The sequence below is a fragment of the Dromiciops gliroides genome, chromosome 2 (genome assembly GCF_019393635.1).
Source record: "Dromiciops gliroides isolate mDroGli1 chromosome 2, mDroGli1.pri, whole genome shotgun sequence".
NCBI lineage: Eukaryota > Metazoa > Chordata > Mammalia > Microbiotheria > Microbiotheriidae > Dromiciops > Dromiciops gliroides.
This window is the reverse complement of record NC_057862.1, coordinates 604,502,934-604,520,887: the sequence shown is the minus strand read 5'-3', so window position 1 is coordinate 604,520,887 and position 17,954 is coordinate 604,502,934. Positions and strand designations below refer to the sequence as shown.

At 48.7% G+C, this 17,954-nt stretch overlaps 1 protein-coding gene across 1 annotated transcript in view; it reads left to right on the top strand.

The window, feature by feature from the left end:
* Nucleotides 1-17,954, top strand: part of TTC7A (tetratricopeptide repeat domain 7A) — a 202,081-nt gene that overhangs the window by 115,148 nt on the left and 68,979 nt on the right. The window contains exons 12-14 of the mRNA XM_043990192.1: nucleotides 3,403-3,520; nucleotides 5,170-5,227; nucleotides 8,030-8,102. Of these exons, the coding sequence (XP_043846127.1) occupies nucleotides 3,403-3,520; nucleotides 5,170-5,227; nucleotides 8,030-8,102 (249 nt within the window). The remainder of the gene's footprint in view (nucleotides 1-3,402; nucleotides 3,521-5,169; nucleotides 5,228-8,029; nucleotides 8,103-17,954) is intronic.

The following is a 17,954-nucleotide window of genomic DNA, read 5'->3' as shown; positions in this document are numbered from 1 at the left end:
AAAGGTGAAAGGTCGGTTTAATCCTGCTGCACTAATTTTGCTCATTGGTTTCCATAAAGCTATGACAGGAGAAGAGATGCCTGCCATGCCCAGTCCTGGAATGCCCTCAGCTGATACTGCCGCCCCTCTCTGTTCTGCCACACCCCTGGTCCTACCTCTTCCAAGGAACTGTTTGATTAGATAGAAATCGTTTGGGAGACATATTCCTGAGCAGCCAAAATGCAGACAACAAAAGGCAGAATCGGGTTTGGCAGCAACATGAAGACAAAGGGTCCATAGCATGTTATCCTTGTCGTTAACATCGGTGATTTTTCCCCCTCGTTCCAGACCCTTTGGGGTTTTTCAGCTGAGTTAGGAGTTGCCAGGAGGAGCCCTGTAGCAGACATCTCAGCTGGGGAAGTATTGTCCGTTTCTGTGCTGTGTCTGCAGCCTTGGTGGTGACCTTAGAGGTGGTAGCATTGGGTAGCGGCTGACCCTTCCTGGGCCCTTCTGGTAGCCATTCTATGATTGGTCTGGGAATTAAAGATTTCTAGGATGGCTGCTTCTCCTTCCTGCAAATCAAGGAGGAAAAGGCCATTGCTGTCTCTGGGGCTTGGCCCCAGTTAACACAGGCTTTGCTGTTCTGGTGGGAACAATAAAAGCAGTTATGCAGTTCTTTAAGGCTTATGAAGCACTTTACATAGCTCCTTGGATCCCCAGGACACACCTGGGAAGGAAGTGCTGTTCTTATCCTCATTTTACCTGTGTCACCTGTTTCTGAGGTTAAATAATCCTTATGTGAACCCAGGGTCACACAAAACTAGTCCCTGTCTGAAGAGAGACTTGAACTCAGGTCTTCCTGATTCCCAGTCCAGCACACTGGACCACCTAGTTGCTATAGTACATCTGTAACATCATTAGACAGCACCCTTGTTGGGGCAACTCTTAAGTGGGGTGTGGCTCTCTTGTTATGTAAGCCCCTTCTTGAGTGTGTGGGGGGTGCAACCTAGATATTTTAGGCAGACTCGGTCTTGCTTGGCTTTTGAAAGCAATCAGAGGCAGCTCCGGTGACAGACAGACCCGCTCCAGCATCGGGGGTGTGGGTGGGTGTACAGCATCCCCTGGCTCTTGGGAAGTCGAGGGCTGCTTGGGGATGGGCACACGTACCTCTGATGTTGATGGAAATGGAGAAGGGGCATGCGCGTGTAGGTTGCTGCATCAGTGGCTGCACAGAGTATGGAAGAAGGCTGGGAGAGGAGAGGAGAGAGAGGCTAGGGTCCCACGTTCTGCCTGATGTGCTTGAGACGGGCCTTGTGTGTGACGCTCAGTCACCCCTGCTCTGGGCGATTCCTTGGGAGCCTGCCAGAAACATGAGCATCACATGTTTGCCCTCTCTCCAGCTCCCGGGACAAGAACAACCCCAGGCCATTTTCCCCTGGACAGAAAGCCCTCCATCCCCACATGCTGCCTGGCCCAGGCTGCGGAGGTCACTGAGGCCTAATGAGGGATTATGGGGTCGCAGATCTCCAGGCCCTCTCTTTTCCCTCTGCAGCCTTTACTCATCCTGGCCTTTTCCCCAGGGGAATTGGGAGGAAAGGACACGCACAGAAGGAAGTCCCCAGACAGAGCCTGTCAAGATGAGCAACCAGGTGCCAGACACCGCCGACATTTGGAGAAGGGTAGCCAGAAGGCCTGGGATTTCTAGCTTTGCCAGGCGTGCTAGGACCACTGTCAACCAGAGGTTCCCCCCCCACACACGCCCACGAGTTAGGCTGCTTTTTTCTGAAAGGTGAAAAGGCTGCCCCTGCATGGGCAAGAGGCGCTGAGCCCGGTGCCATTCTGGGTGGGCAGACTCGGGCCACACCCTCTTCAGGGAAACTCACCTGGCCCGTGATGTCATGGGGGGAGGGGGGAGAGAACTGTGGTAGAGAGAGGTCCTATCGCGGCTCGTGAACATGCATCATGAACACTTCTTGCCCCCTCATTTGGCTCCAGCCTTAGAGGACTGAATCAGGGTGACTGCTCAGTCATGTTGGGCTGGTCTTGGGCAGAGGGCCCAAGCTGGTTTCCATTCTCAATGTCCCGGAGCAGAAAGAACCACTGGGAGAAAATTGGGTCCCTATCCCCACCCTGTTACACGATGACTGGAAAGGTGATTTCCCCCTTTCTGGGCCTAAGTTTCCTCCGTTGTAAGAGGAGGGGACTGGATTAGAAGTTCTCTGACAGCCCATCTAGCTCAAAGTCCCCTGGTGCTCTGGGTCCCTTGTTTGTTTTGGGTCCTCACGACAGTCCAAACATCTTGCTTGGGCAAAGCATGGTCCTAAGGTCTCAGTCCTCCAAGTTCCAGCTCCTTTGACCTCTCAACTGTTCTCTGCAGCTCTCTGATTCTCCAGCCAACAAAGAGGACCCCGCCTGAAATGGCCATTGTGGGGACCCACACTCCAGTCCTATTCCATGTAAGCCATGGAAAAGCTATTCCCCACCCATCACACTAAGCTCTGGTCCTTCACTCCCACCACGCTTCTTGCTTAAATGCCTTACAGCAAGGCTCGCTTCTTCCTAGAAGCCTTCTCCCACTGTTCCCACCTGGCTCTTTCCATCCTAAGATCTTCAGGATCCTCTTAGAGTTTAGGTGTCTTTCTCTGTGTGACTATAATTCAGTTTTTGCCAAAAATTGCAAGGTTTAGGACTGGAAAGTATCTTGGACGTTTCATCCAACCTCTTCATTTTATGGATGAGGAAACTGAGGCCTGAGCAGTTTGGCTTGCCCTAGATTTCACAGCTTGTTGATAGCAGAATCAGGTTAGGGACTGGAAAACAGAACTTTTGACTTAGTCTGGTCCGGTGAACTTTCCACTGTGGCTCACTGCCTCAGCTAGCTATGGAGCATTACAGGCATTAAGACTGAGATGTGCTCTCTGCTTTTATTTATCTCAGTTGGAGACAGTGTGGTGGTAAACTGTTCAAAACCCACCATCGACATTTATTAGCTGTGTGACCCTGGGCAAGTCACTTGACTGCCACAGTCCTCTTCTGTAAAATGAGAGGGGTTAGACTTGATGATCCCTTCTGCCCTAAGTCTGTGATCCCATGGTCCGCAAGTGCATTATTCATGGAGATCAGTGAGGGGTTTGGGCTTGGGACTGGAGTCAAAGAGTTGAGGGGCGGGTGAGGCTACATGACCATAAAAGGATGTCCACATCCTGTGACGTGTATCCCCTTGCCTGAATCCTGTAGCCAAAATCACTGATTTTTGCACTTCTGATTCACTATATTAACTTTGGTCTTTCTTCCCCTCCTACTGAGCTTAGGCCATTGAGAGGAACACTGTAAGCCAGTGCGAATGGCCTGACCACTAACTTCCATTTTGTTTGGAGCACAGGGAGCAACTTACCCAGAGCTGTTTGTTTTTCCTCTTGGCAGCTGGAAGAGGCTGAGCAGTTTGCCACGATGGTGATCAACTTGCAGGACCAAGCTGGGGAGCTCCTCCCCAAAGGGTATCTGGCACTGGGTCTCACCTACAGCCTCCAGGCTTCAGATGGTAAGTGGGCGGCTCGCAGGGCTCTCTGCCCTTATGAGCTGGTCGATTGACCCAACACCTTGCCTTCTCCCAGCTTGGAGCTCCCCCCCAGTCCCTTCAGGCTGGCTTCCTCACCATCATCAAGGCAGCTGCAGGAATCACCCTCCTTTTTAAGGAGCCTTCCTGGGTTGGTTTGAAGAAAGCTGCTGGGCTCCCAGTGTCTCATACCTGGATGGTCAGGAACCTCCTTGCTCTCTCTCCATGGGTACTGCGCCTCCCAATAAAGGAGACAGATAGAAAGAGAAAGGACACAGCACCATGTGCGGTGCTAGGCTCTCCCGGTTCTCACCAAAGGAGAACAGTGTCTTTGGCAGCCATCCCTGTGGGTCATTGCCCAGCGCACACAGGTGACTCCATTTGGGAGACCATCTCTGTTAACAAAATCTGTTAGAAGGGCCCCTTTGCCACTCACTCCTATGATGGGAAGGTTATTCACTTTACCAAAAAAGGATGACTTGTTTGATGGGATTCAGAGACAAATCCCTTTAGAGAACAAGCTTCCTTAATGCATCTTAATTCAGTTGACATTTAGCTTTTTAGGAATCCTTCTTCTCCCCCATTATGAAAGGTCTAGCATCCTAACATTAACTCCAGGCTTTGGGGGCTTGCGGGTTAACAGAATCTAGGTTCAGCTTTTTGGCTCTTATTTCTCTAGGACCAGGTTCTAACTGGGGTAAAACACTCACTGCCTAAGCCATTAGTAAAAACCAAGTCAAGTCAAGAAACCCGAAGCACCCACTATATGCCAGGTACTGAGCGAGACCATAGAGACAGAAGAGGGAACAAGGATTTATGAAGTGCCTGCTATCTGCCAGGCACTGAGCTATGCATGGAGGACAACCTATGACAGGTGCACGGAGTGGGAGATGTACGAGGAACAAAAGGAGGGGGCTGTTCAGTCAAGGGTCTTTGGGGACCCCTTTTTATGCACCCAACCCTGGATAGTTGGTGACTGCCTCGGGGCAGAGGAACAAGAGAAAGCAGAGTCTGGCCTGATAGGACAGGATGGGAAACAATGAGAACAGCTCAGGATAGAAAACGATTAAGTGTTGAATCTCAGGTTGAGGCGGTGTGGCGATCTACTGGACTTAGGAAGACCCAGGTTTCCATTCTAGCTCAGACGCTTATTAGCTGTGTGACCCTGGGCAAGTGACTCCACATCTCTGGACCTCATCAGATTCTCATCATAGAGAGTTCAGCATGGGCTGAGTCAGGGAAGACTTCACGGCTGGGGCTTGGGCTGGGCCTTGAAAGATGGCTACGGTTTGACTGGCTGGAGCGGAGCATCAGGAAGCATGGTGGGATAGGGTTCGAAAGAGGGAAGTGGGGAGCAGTGTCCCAGTCATTCTATCTAGTGAGAGACCTAGTGGTCATGTTCCTTAGGAAGCTCCGGGGGTGGGAATTCACAGCAGGAGGGGAGGAGTTGGCAGCCTGTCGCTTTTGCTCATGTCCCGATGGTTCTTGGCCCTCCTGAATGAGATTGCCAGGCCCTAAAAGAACCCAGGTTGTGTTCCGTGCCAGAGGACTGCATGGGAGGGAGCAGGGGCAGACTCCACAGGCTGTGGAATGGGTCACTCCTGATTTTTCACGTCATGCTTTTCTCCTTACAGCAACGCTGAAATCTACACAAGATGAATTGAATAAGAAAGCCCTGGATACGCTAGAGAGGTAAGGAGGCCGAAGATGAGGGAGAAAGGAGGGAACACGCATTTATTAAGCACCACCTGTGTCCTAGGCGCTTTACCAGATTTTATAGCATTAGACCCTTCTCCTACACCCGTGCCTCCCAAAGTTTGTGTGGTCCAGGGAAGCCTAGGGTCTGTGAGGCCCAAACTGTTGCCACAACAATACTAAAACATTTTAATTTCTAACCCAGTTAATATCAATAGATATAACTCAAGTAAACCTAAGCTCTTTGGGGGCCTTAGTCATTTTGAAGAGTGGGAGAAGGCCCTGAGACCATGGCCTCAGGAGTTTTTGATTCACGGGTCATCCCCTATGTTGGCATCGCTCTTCCTACAGATTGTTCTCTAAATGTTTCTTTCCTTCTGTCTTTTGGATGTTGTACCTTTTAAAAGCTCTTCTCCGATCCTCAGAGTACTGCTCTGAGTTATGTTAGGGCAAGTATCATCCTTTCCATTTTACAGTTGGGGAAACTGGGGCTGAGCTAAAAGGATTTGCTCAAGGTCACACGGTGAATTCATGAATGGGTGTTTGGCCCCAGACTCAGTGGTGCCAGCACACTGATTCTTAGTTACACAGATTGGTCCAGGCTGCAGAGTGGTCCCTACCATCTAGGAAAGCTTGGTGGGTGTGGGGGAATCAATGGGCGAAGAAAGGTAGACGTGTGGCCAGTAAATCAGATGATAGAAATGCCCCCTTTCTGTTTGTGATGTCTAGCTTGGCTATGGTGACACTACCCGGGGCCACGCAGGAGCCATGTGGATGCTAATGTAACCATCTCCCTCCTGCCCCAACCATGAAGCAGTAGCGGAGCAGCCCCGGGTCAGAGGGAGGATGCAGCCAGATGATTCACCCTCCCCTGCTGGCAGCAGGGCTGTGAGGGGAGCAACGATTGTTCAGATTCCCTTTGCTCTGTGTCTCTGCCTCATTCCCTACCCCTGTCATTGGTCCCATCTCCTCCCTTCTTTCTTTACCGCCTCGTTCTTTGGTCCGTGCTGCCGCAGAGCCAATCACACACCCACCTCTGAGCACCCGAGTGGTTCAGGCATCCCAGACAGTGAGAGCCTTAAGGGAGACAGAAGGGTGGGCCTGGGCCTTGAGGGGTGGGGAGGACTTTGCAGGGAGGAGGAGGAACCAAGGTGGGGACAGACAGGGCTTATTCAGGGGATGCTGAGAGCCCCATCAGGCAGGAGTCTCCACTACCTTCTGGACTGAGGAGAGGCAGCATGGCCGGCCCCCCCAGATGTTGGTTTGGAGCTTTGGCAGGGTTGCCCAGGGCTGCTCGGCTCAGTAGTGCTTCACCGCAGCCCCCTTTCTCTTCTGTGTTATCTCATGGGCCTTGTTCCCCTTCAAGGGGAGGAAGATGTGGGTTTGGGTCCTTCCTTTGGTGGGGAGGGGAGCCCAGGCACAGCCTTAGGGGATGGGAACTAGAACTTGAGGGTGGCAGGGTGGTGCAGTGGGGAGAGCATTGGACTGGGAGTCAGGGGATCTGAGTTCTGCGTCTGCCTAAGTAGCTGTGTGACCTGGGGAAATTCACCTCAGCCCTCTGGGCCTCAGGTTCCTTATTTGTAAAATGGAGCTAATAAGCCCTTCCCTGCCTGCCTCCTAGGGTGTTGCAAAGATCTAAGGAGTTCTGCATTTGTAGTCAGAGAACTTGTGTCCTGACCTTGCTCTCTAATGACTGTAGGATCTTGGACAAGTCAGTGTCTCTGGGCCTCAGTTTCCTCTTCTGTAGAATCATGGGGTTGAAGTCTATCTCTTAGGTTCCTTCAGGCTCCACAGCCCATTGTGCTCATTCGTTCTCTCTCTCCTTCCCTCTCCCTCTCCCTCTCCCTCCCTCTCTCTTCCTCCTCCAACACAATTATTCTGCCTCCTGTTTTCTCACTTCCCCATCAGACCCTGGGATGTGATGACAGGGCCTGGAGGACCTCAGGCCTGAGCCTTCCTTCACACTCTGGGGCAGGTTGAGTTTGTAGGCAGTTTTGTTTTGCACGCCACCCAGGGGCCAAGCAGATAGCCACTTACTCTCCCTGTTATCCTGACCTCTTCAGCGCATCCCAGGCTGCCGGAAATGTTCCTGTCCCCAATAGCCCAGCTGGAGATCAGAAAGGGTCAGGGAACTGTCCCTGAGGTCAGTCATCTGGTCTGTCCATCCCCTCTCAGCTTCCTGGGATGGGTTTTTTCCATTGCTTATAATCCCCCTCCTGCAGCTGGGCTCACTGGGCACATTGAAGGCACAGGTTGCCGGCTTCCCTCATTCCCCTGGCCCCACGCCTGAACAAGTTGGGAAACATCTGCCTCCGCAGAGGAACCTGACCTCTAGGCTCCTTACAAGGAGGGAGGTGGGGAGGCCAGCAGGCAGCGGGCGGGCAGGGCCTGCATGTGGGGAGGGGTGGAGATGGATGGAGTTAAACTTGTCTGCTATGGGGAGCACCCAGGGACCAGTCAGGGCCCAGGAGCTCCGTCTGTCTCTCTCTTACCTGTCCTTGAGGACCCCACCCCCTACCCAAGGTTCCAGCCCCTGCCGCTTGCCCCTTCTCATCCACTCCTGCTGCACTGATGTCTAGTGGGTCAGTACTTCCACTCTGTAGTTAATTGATCATATTCTGTCTTGTGTTTTCCTCTTTGCTTCATGTGTTGGTCTTTACCTAGCCAAGTGGACTACGAACTCCCTGAGGGCAGGGACAGGGCCTAGAACAGGATTAAGTAGAGAGGAGGCATTTCATACATATTTGTGAAACTGATTGATGATGATTGACAGACCATGTTATGTTCTTCCCCATACAGAGCTGAGAGTCTGGCCCCAGATGACCATCAGATCATTCTCTATGTTTCCCTGCAGCTGGCCCTTGTCAGACAGGTAGGTTGTGGTTCGTGGTTGCTGGGCCCATGGGCTCTGTCCACCCCCTCTCCCAGGGCATTTCAGGTCCCTGTCTCTCAGAGATGGCAAGAGACCATATTAAGCATATGCTGTTATGCTCTCGCCCTACGTCTTGGGCTTCGCCTTTCTCCCAGGAGTCTCAGGGGGAACATAGTGACCTGGCACGGTCGATTCTTAGCTGGGGCCCTTGTTCGCTGGAAGGCTTTTCCTTAAGTTGGGGATGCTGAGCTGAGAGCCCCTACTCCTGCGGAGCGGGGATAAATCTTTGGACGCTAAGCACTCTGGCATTTCATCTGCTGACTTACTTCTCTTGGCAAGCCTGGGGCTCACTGCGGTCCATGCTCCGCCATCCACGTCCCTGCTTAAACAGACAAATCCTTTTGACTTTTCCAGGCTGATTAGGTGAGCTCTTAGTACAGGAGGGGCGGGCAAGCCGAATCGCTCTGCTCATCCGCCTCAGTTAGCTCTTCCAAGATAGAAGGTCAGGGCTGGAAGGAGCCCAGCCTTGAAGGGCCAACACAACAATTTCAAATGAGTTCCCCATTCTAAAAGAAAGCCTCCCTGGGTGATGTAACTGCGTCTGGACTCTGAAGCCCTGAATAGCTGAACCCCAGTGCCTTGTGGCTCCAAGCAGGGCACTTAGCTCTCTGTACTTCCTTTTTACCTGTGCCCTTGGGGAGGCCAGCTGGGCATACTCTCTGCATCCCTGCGTGTCTCTCTACCGCTCCATCCCTGTATCCCTCCCTCTTCCCATCCCTTTCTCCATTCCTGTGTCCCTCACCTCCCCCTGCTCTATCCCTCTGTCCCTCCCTCTCTCCTTCCCGGTATATCCGCCCCCCCCCCATGCCTGCATCCTTCCCTCTTTCTGCCCCTATCCCTTGTACTGTCTTGTTGCTCTTTGTCCTATCCCTTGCTTTCTACCTTTGCTACTCCCTGTCCCTTGTCTCTGTCAGTTCATCTCCTGTTGGGACCCTTCCACTAGTATTGGGTTGTTTCTAGGCCAGTCTCTCTCTATTCTTGCTTGGCTCCATCCTTGGAATAGTGTTGTGCTTTGGGGAACATAGAGACAGATAACCTGAGACTGATTTATTTTTAGCTCTTTGTCAAACAGCCTGTGTTTTTCTTGCCAGTTCAGCTAATGATAAACATTTGGTGATGCATTTTTAATATCCTTAATTATTCAACACATCTCCTATAGCATTTTCTGTTTTTCCCAAAGGGCTCACTAGACCCTTGTTTCTCAGGGCTGTCATCTCCCAGGGGCATTTCCTGGGCCTCAGAACTCTTCAGTTTCCCTTCCCCTAGCGGCGTCCCAGACTAGGCTGTGGACATCATTTGGCTTCCCTGGGAAATGGCCAGTGTTACTTCTGTCTATAACCAGCTCAGGTGTGAATAGCAATATTTGCTAGAGCAGAATCATGGGGTCCAACTCGGGCAACCAGGATGCAGACTGGGGCCAAGAGTCAAGAACCAGGCAAGGCCAGATGGTCATCAAGCTCCCCAGTCTTCCTGCCTCCTTCTTAGGCCTTCCAATATTCAAGGACAGCATCCACCCTGTAGTTGGGACCAGTGCTTCCAGCCACTGCAGGGGCCAGGCATAGAGAGACCAGGAAAGTGCCAGAGTTTATGTTGTGCCTTGCTGCCCTTAGGTAACGCCTATCCCATCACCCCTACCAGGCTCTCTCCTCCCTTTCCCGATCCACATTTTCTGCAGGTATACTTCTTCATACCCAAAATATAAGTGAAAGTGACTGGTAACAGCTCAGGCTATAAGCCCTGCCAGTGGGACTTGCATTTTAAACTGGGATCAAAGTCTAAAGCCAGAGAGAGGAGATTTTCATGGAAAGTAGCTTGGGTATTAACCACACAACAGTTAAGGACTCTCTTGGGCCAGTCAAAATCTTAAGAATAATATACCAGGCAGCTCACTGTGGGTGAGGCTGATCTTGATCTGTAACACATTCTGAATCCCTGGCAAGCTGCTTTTTTTTTTTTACCTCCCACCATTAAAAAAAAAGTCCAGACCCTTTTAACAAATACATATAGTCGAGCAAAACAAGCTGTGCTATTGGTCATGTCCAAACAATCTACATTTCCTTCTGTGTCCTGAGTCCGTCGGCTGTGTCAGGAGGCTGGTGTGACTTCCTTATCAGTTCTGTGGAGGAATGACTGACGATTCCATTGAGCAGAAGCCGGGAGGCTTTGCTGAGTTACTGTTTTTACAGTATGGTTATTGTGTAAGGTGTTTTCCTTATTCTGCTCACTGTGCTCTGTATCAGTTCACAGGGGGCTTCAATTTCCTCTGAAACTGTTTTTTTAGTCATTTCTTGTGGCGCAATAGTATTCCATCATATTCATTTGCCATAATTGGCTCAGCCACTTCCCTCCACCTTAGTTTCTAGTCTTTTGCCACTACAAATGGAGGTGCTATCAGTACTTTGTACATATGGGTCCTTTTCCTCTTTCTTTGCTCTCTTTGGGGAACGAAACTTCTGGTGGTCTTTCTGGATCACTTTGGGCAGATGGCTCTCCAAAACAGCTGGACCAGTCCAAAATTCCACCCATAACGCATTGTGCCAGGCAAGCTCCCTCCAGAGCAGAATTCTTGACAGAGAAAACTAACTCCCACCTCTGCTGCCCAATACTTGTGTGCCCAGGCTATGTCACCCAACATCCTGGGCCTAAAGTCTATCCTCCACGGAAGCACTGATAGGCAGCTGGACTTGAGTTCAGATTCTGTCCCACGACCTTTCCCCAGCTGTATGATCCTGGGGCAAATCATTGAACATCTTTAGCCATCCATTCCTCATATGTTAATAGAATAATAAAAATAGCACCAAGCCCACAGGGTCTGTGTGAGGTCTCAAAGTACTTTGCAAACCTTACAGTGATATACAAACACAGCTGTTCAAGAGTGGGTTGGACTAAATGATCTGTAGTCTTACTTTATCTAACATTCCATGATTAAGACAGTATTCTGACATTGTCAAGTAGGTAAATCTGCTTCCCCTTCCCTCCAGAACCATTTAAATCATACCACCACATCATCACAGTGGTTCACCTATTTCTGTTGCACTTTAAGGCTTGCAAAATACTTTACACAGATTTTCCTGTTTTTGATCCCCACAACAATTATGTGAGATGGGTGCCATTCTTATCCCAGTTTTATAGATGAAGAAACTGAGGCAGAGATGAAGTGACTTGCCCAGGTCATACAAGCTTCTTAGTTTCAGAGGCAGGGTTCAGACCCAAGACTTCCTGCCTCCAAGTGCCCAAATCTCTCTCCTGTGCCACCTGACTACCTGTATAGCACCCAGAATTGAGAATGGCTTTTATCAGGTTCCTTTTTCTTATAGCTAATGACAGAGGAATCAAGGCCTTCTCGCTGGCATTCAGGTAGCAAAAATACCAATTCAATTCATCACACATTATTAAGTATCTCTTGTGGAAAAGACCCTCAGGAAGCCTACAGTCGAGTGGGTTATATACAGAGACAAATAATTTTAATACATGATAAATGTAAAAGAAAGGTATGAACAAGTGAAGAGTAAGCAAGGAATGCTCTTTGTTGACTAGTGCAATCACAAGGCTTCATGAAGGAAGTGATCATTTAATTGGGGATAGGTAGGAACTAAATAAGGGGACAAGGAAGAATATGCTGGGTTTTGGAAACTACTTGACCGAAGGATAGGGGGAAGGGGGAGATCCAGAAGGAACAATAAACAGTCCAGTTTGGCTAGAAGGTCAAGTATGCAAAAGAGAATCACAGGAGACAAGGCCATTTTGTGAAGGACCTTGAAGGTCAGTGAAGGAGATTGCATTTTATTGGGTGATCAGAACCAGCCTGTGACAGTGCCCTGAAGGATGGTTTGGAGTGGGGTGGGGAGCAGGGGCAGGGGCCTTGTCATAATGTGGACAAGAGGCACTGCACCGGTGTAGGTGGTGAAAGTGGAGATAGAAGGGAGGGAACAGATGTGAAAAACATTGTGGAGACAAATACTATGGGACTTGGGAATCAAGTGGGTGGGAGAAGTAATGGAGAAGGCAGGTTCAAAGAGGCTGCCAAGGTTTTTAAGCAGAGAGCACTCATGGGAATTTATGGACTCAGAAGGAGCCTTTAGGGGAAAATAAAGCTTGGGTTTGGATGTTGATGTTTGAATGCCCAGGACACATCCAGTTGGAGATGTGTCCTGTCCAGCAGAAGGAGATTTGGGTGTAGAGTGAAGGAGAAGGTGAGGGATGAAGACAAAGAAATGTTCATCTTAACACATCAACAAGGCCACCAACTGACATTTCTATCAAGCTTACTTTGCTAAGTTCTCCTTCAGGCAGATTTCTTTAGGAATGAAAACAGTGCTGTTTTTCGTGAAGTTTCCGTTTGTTCTGAATTTGGTCATCAAGTGGTGCACTGAATAAAGTGCTGGGCTAGAGTGAGGAAGTTATGAGTTCAAATCAGCCTCAGACACTTGCTAGCTGTGTGACCCTGGACAGGTCACTTAACCCTCTTTTCCTCAGTTTCCTCACCTGTAAAATAAGAATACTGTTAATAATAGCACCTATAGTTTCAGAGTTGCTATAAAGATGAATTGAGATAGTATTTGTAAAGTGCTTTGCAAACCTTAAAGCAGTATATAAATACTAGCTAGGATTAAGTGTAGGGAGCTATGCCAAGAAACATGCAAAATGCATATACTAGACCAATGACAATTTCCTTCTATTATGGGCGTTAAGAGATGTTGGGGGGGGGCAGGGGATATGGAGAGAAAGTGGGAAACAAAATTATACAAGAAACTAGGTTAAATTCAATTTAACAAATATTTATGGAGCACCCAGACATGGGGACCTTCTCTTATGTGCAAGACATTATGTTAAGTTCTGAGGATAAAATTAAATGATATAGTCCATCCCCTCAAGGAATTTACATTCTACTGATGGGTGCAACATATACGCAAATGACATAGTAATATAAAGAAAATTGAGGCATGGGAAAGCAGTAACGGCCTGGGGGCGTCAGGGAAGGCTCCGTGGAGGAAGTGGCCTTTGCCCTTAAGCCTTGGGCACAGACAAAGACTTGTGAGAGGCAGAAATGATGAGGGAGTGCATTGCAGGCAGGGCTGAGTGGCTTGTGTGAATGCCTAGAGAGAAGCTTTGGGATCCCGGCTTTGAGGAATTGTTAGTATAGTTTGACATAGAGCTCTGATGGGGAGTGGCGTGGTGAATGGTAGTCTAGATGGGAAGACAAAGCATGTATGCATGATGAGAATGATGCCAAAAGGCAGCCTTCCTGGCATCCCTGAAATCACACGCCTGTTCTCTGAGTAAGGCTGGCTCTGACATGAGGCACTGCATGGCCACTACCTGACCCTTACCAGGCCCTGTAGCCATTCTACATTTCGACTTTATCGTCTGTCAAATGGAACGTTCGACAGGATACGGAGCTTTGCGGCTTTAAAGCACTCTGAGATATGCCTTATTCTAGCTCTGAAATTCCCTGATTCCAATGGGATAACATAATATGTGCTGAGTGAATGATATGGAGGGGGGAGGAAAGTGTTGGCTTGGTATTTCAAGAAGAGAGAAAGCAGTGCGAGCTGGATGGTGAGGGGCAGCTTCCTGGGGGGGATGAAAACTGGACCTTAGAGTGTGCCTAGGCTTTGGATAAGCAGATGAGTTGAAGGGAGGACACTCTGGGCAGCATGAGCAGAGATGCAGCCATGGAGAGGAGCAGGAATGTTTGGACCTCTGGAGCCACAGTGTATTTCTGAAGACACGTTGCTAATTAATTTAATAAGCTGCCACATCTGTCAATATAGAATCTGGTCTCTTGTTCCCTTCAAAGAAGTTTACGTCAGCAGCTGCCGATTCATTTTTCATTTTGTTGTTTGTGGAAATTTACTTTCCAGTTCCTCTGGGGATATAGGGCTTCCATGAGCTCTGCCAGGAGCACTTAGCCAGCACTCAGTACTCTGCCCATGGGGGCTTGTTAGCTATGGCAGCAGACCCTCAACAGCTGCCCCACCTTGGAGAAGAATGAGAGGAAGATGACATTTCCTTAAAATAATAAAGGAATGGCAGTAGGGCTCCCTCTGGAAGCAGTCAACATTTACTGTTGCTGTTGTTCAGTCATTTCGCTTGAGTCCTTTCTCCATGACCCCATTTGGGGTTTTGTGGCAGAGATACGGGATGGTTTTCCATTTCCTCTCTTGCTCATTTTACAGATGAGGAAACTGAGGCCAATAAGGTGAAGTGACTTGTCCAGAGTCACATAGCTGGAAAGTGTCTGAGGCCAGATTTGAACTCGGGTCTTCCTGACTCCAGGCCCAAAACTCTATCCACTGAGCCACCTAGCTGCCTTCACTTCTCACATGAGGGACAAAAATTGGTCAGATGTGTAGGTGAAAGAGAAATGTCTTTGCCAGTGTCTTTTATCCCTCCCTTGCCCTTACCTCCTACCCTGGTTCTGTTTTCAAGTCTGAGTTAAGAGTGTTTTGAAAATGTTGTGTTTATCTGGAATTTCAGGAAGGAGTAGTTTGGGTATTGCCTTGCAGATAAGTGCTAGCCCATGTTCAATGTTTCCATTCTTTAGTACTATTTTCAGGCAAATTCTAGTTAATTTGAAGATTGTAAATATTTAATGCTAGCTGCATTTAATATGACATAGAAATATTTTCTAGTTCAGAATATTGGTTGTTTTCTTATTAAATGTAATAATAGACAAAGCATTAGCAGAATGAAAGACTAAAAGGTAGAGATGAGACAATGGCCCAAATGACTGTGTCATCACTTATAAACAAAAGGTTATTCTTGCCCCACTTAGCTGTTGTAACTGTTGTGTCCCCCTTCCCAGTAAAGATGTAAACTCTTGAGAATGAGGACTTCTGTGGGGTTGTTTGTATTTATATTCCCAGTGCCTCGCTTATAAGAGGCACACAGTAGATGTATGATGAATTGAATTTTAAGTAGGATGTATGCTGATTTGTTTCTCCAGCACTGAACCAGCCTTACCCTCAACCAGTTATGTCTAAGCTCTCCCATCTCAACCCATTTGCAAGGTGACTGGCAAGGGCCAAGGCGGCAGTCTCTAACCAGGAAGTGATTTTTCCTTTGTGGGAAGTTAACTAAGAGGGACTGAACCTGTGACTCTGATCTCATTTAGACCTGGTCTGACTCACTGGAGTTATTGGGACCAGATGACCGGAATGTGTTGCCTGGGTTTGTTACCACTTACGTGTGGGGGATGGATGTGAAGTAGTTTGGAGAATTAGCAAGGGGCAGAGGGATGTTAACACTGGGGTGCCCCTCCCTGGGAGCTGGTCTGCAGTTCCTGCAGCCAGAACAGAAACCGATGGCAAAGTGTCTAGACAGTCCTTGTTCTGAAGATCGGGTTTTTTGAGTGTACTTCAAGCTCAATAAAGGGCAGCAGTGTGATGGGACAGAAAGAAGCAGATGTTGGTTCAGGTGTCCAAAAGGAGTCAGAGCTCTGGTCAGACACTTCTGGGCATCATCATTTAGGGGAGCCCTTGACAAGCTGGAGAGAGCACACAGGGCAAGATAACTAGGACAGTCGGGGACCGAGGCTTCACGTCCTATAGATACATTGGGAAGGAGCCAGGATGTTTAACCTGGAGAAGATAAGACTGCAGAAAGCAACGCTATAGCTCTTTGCAAGTGTGCAAAAGGTATCTCGTGCACGAGGGATCAGGCTTGTTTTTCTTGGCCCCAGAAGGCAGGCCAGAAATAATGGAGTGAAAATTGCAGAGGCTTATATTTAAGCTCTGTGAAGAAAACCTTGCTGATTGAGCTCTCTCGAAGTGCAAGGATCAGCCTCTGGGAGTGGACGAGGTAACTCCTCACTTGGTGATCTTCAGTTGAAGGCAAGGCTAGTCATAAGGTACATAGTAGAGGGCATCCCTGTGAAGTACAGGTTGGACTAGGTGGCATCCAAGTTTCCTACCCGCTCTGAGTTCCATGATTCAGTGAAGGCTGGAAATCAAGATTCTATCCCTCATTTCCTGTTTGGGTTTCTTCCTTGCTGTAGCCCATCCTGAATCCTGTCCTGATCACCAGCCAGACTGTTGTTCAGTCATTTCAGTCTTTGTGACCCATTTGGGGTTTTCTTGGCAAAGATACTGGAATTGTTTGCCATTTCTTTATCTAACACATTTGATGGATGAGGAAATTGAGGCAAACAGGGTGTAATGACTTGCCTAGGGTCACAGCTAGTAAGTGTCTGAGGCCAGATTTGAACTTGGCAAGATGAGTCTTCCTGGCTTCAGGTCTGGTGCACTATCCGCTTCAAAGCTAGCTGCCCCCAGTCACCAGACTAATCTTCCTAAATCACTATATTACTAGGTTTTCTCTTCATAACTAAAACAGCTGCCCATTGCCTGTTGTGCCTCAGTTCTGATTCCTCCCTAAGGTTAAGGACCTTCCTAGCTATCTAGCTACATCGCTATTTCCCAGAATGCACCCTCCGCCACAGCGCACAGGTTTTCTTACTCTCCTGTACAGGTCGTGCTCATTCCCCACATCTTGCGTCTCTGATCATGTTACTATCTATCCCTCCTTGGAATGCTCCTCTCCCAAATCCTGTATGTCTTCCAAGGCTTGGATCAAGTCATACCTTTTCACCAAGGCAATCTTTTGCAGCATAAATCAATCTCATATTCTATCTTTCTTTGAAGCTTTCAGCCACTGTTTCCAGTTCTGCTCCCAGAGGCAAAACCAGAACAGGTTGATCCCTTCTCCATACGGTAGCCCTACAGATTCTTGAAAACAACTGTCATGTCCCCCAAGTCTTTTCTTCCCTGGGAATTCTCCCAGTTCCTTCCATTGGTCATCATCTAACTAACTTACAGCCCTTCAGCAGCCCTTCCTCAATGTCCTGCTTAAACTGTGTTATCCAGAAACTCGGTATTATACTCTAGATGAGGTCTCACTAGACCAGAGATTCTCCACCTTTCTTGTATCATGGACCCTGAGCATCAACCTCTTGAAGCCTGTGGGCCCCTTCTCTGAAGAATGTTTTTAAATGCATAAAATAAAACACATCAACTTACCAAAGGAAACCAATTCTATTGAAATACAGTTTTGACACTTACTAGCTGTGTGACCCTGGGCAAGTCACTTACCCCTGTTTGCTCGGTTTCCTCATCTGTAAAATGAGCTGGAGAAGGAAATGGCACCACTCCAGTATCTCTGCCAAGAAAACCTCAAAAGGGGTCACAAAGATCTGACATGACTGAACAGAACTGAGGCTGAGAAAGGTTAAGTGACTTGCCCAAGGTCACAACCAATAAAATAAGTGTCTGAGATAGTATTTGAAGTCAGGTCTGGCTCTAAGCCGGTGTCCTCCCCACTGTGCAGCCGACTTGCTTTGAAACCAAGCCATAGAAGGGTCAGTCCAAGAAACTTGGGGTGCTTAACCTGGGGGATAGAAGATGTCGGGGGTGTCTTGGCTGTCTTCCTATGGAAGAGGGATTGGAATCATCTGCTTGGTCTCAGAAGAGCACAGAGCAGTCAGTGAAACTTGTAGCAAGGCAAATTTCAGTTTCATTCAAAGAAAACCCTCTCCAGCCACTAGTGCTGCCTTGGGGAGGTAGCTTGTTCCACTCACGAGAGGCCTTTGGGCAAAGACCCACTCTTGGTAGAGAAGTCCTGTTCAGGGACCAGTGAGCAGGAGAGAGTCTGGCGAAGATGTGGCTTCAGCTCGCATCCTTCTTGGGCAGAGCTGGAAGAGCAGGCCCTGTACTTTCTCCATTTGGCTTTAGATTGTCACTTTCTCGTCTCATTCCTCTGTGAGATAGCTACCAAATGCCTACTGTGTGTACA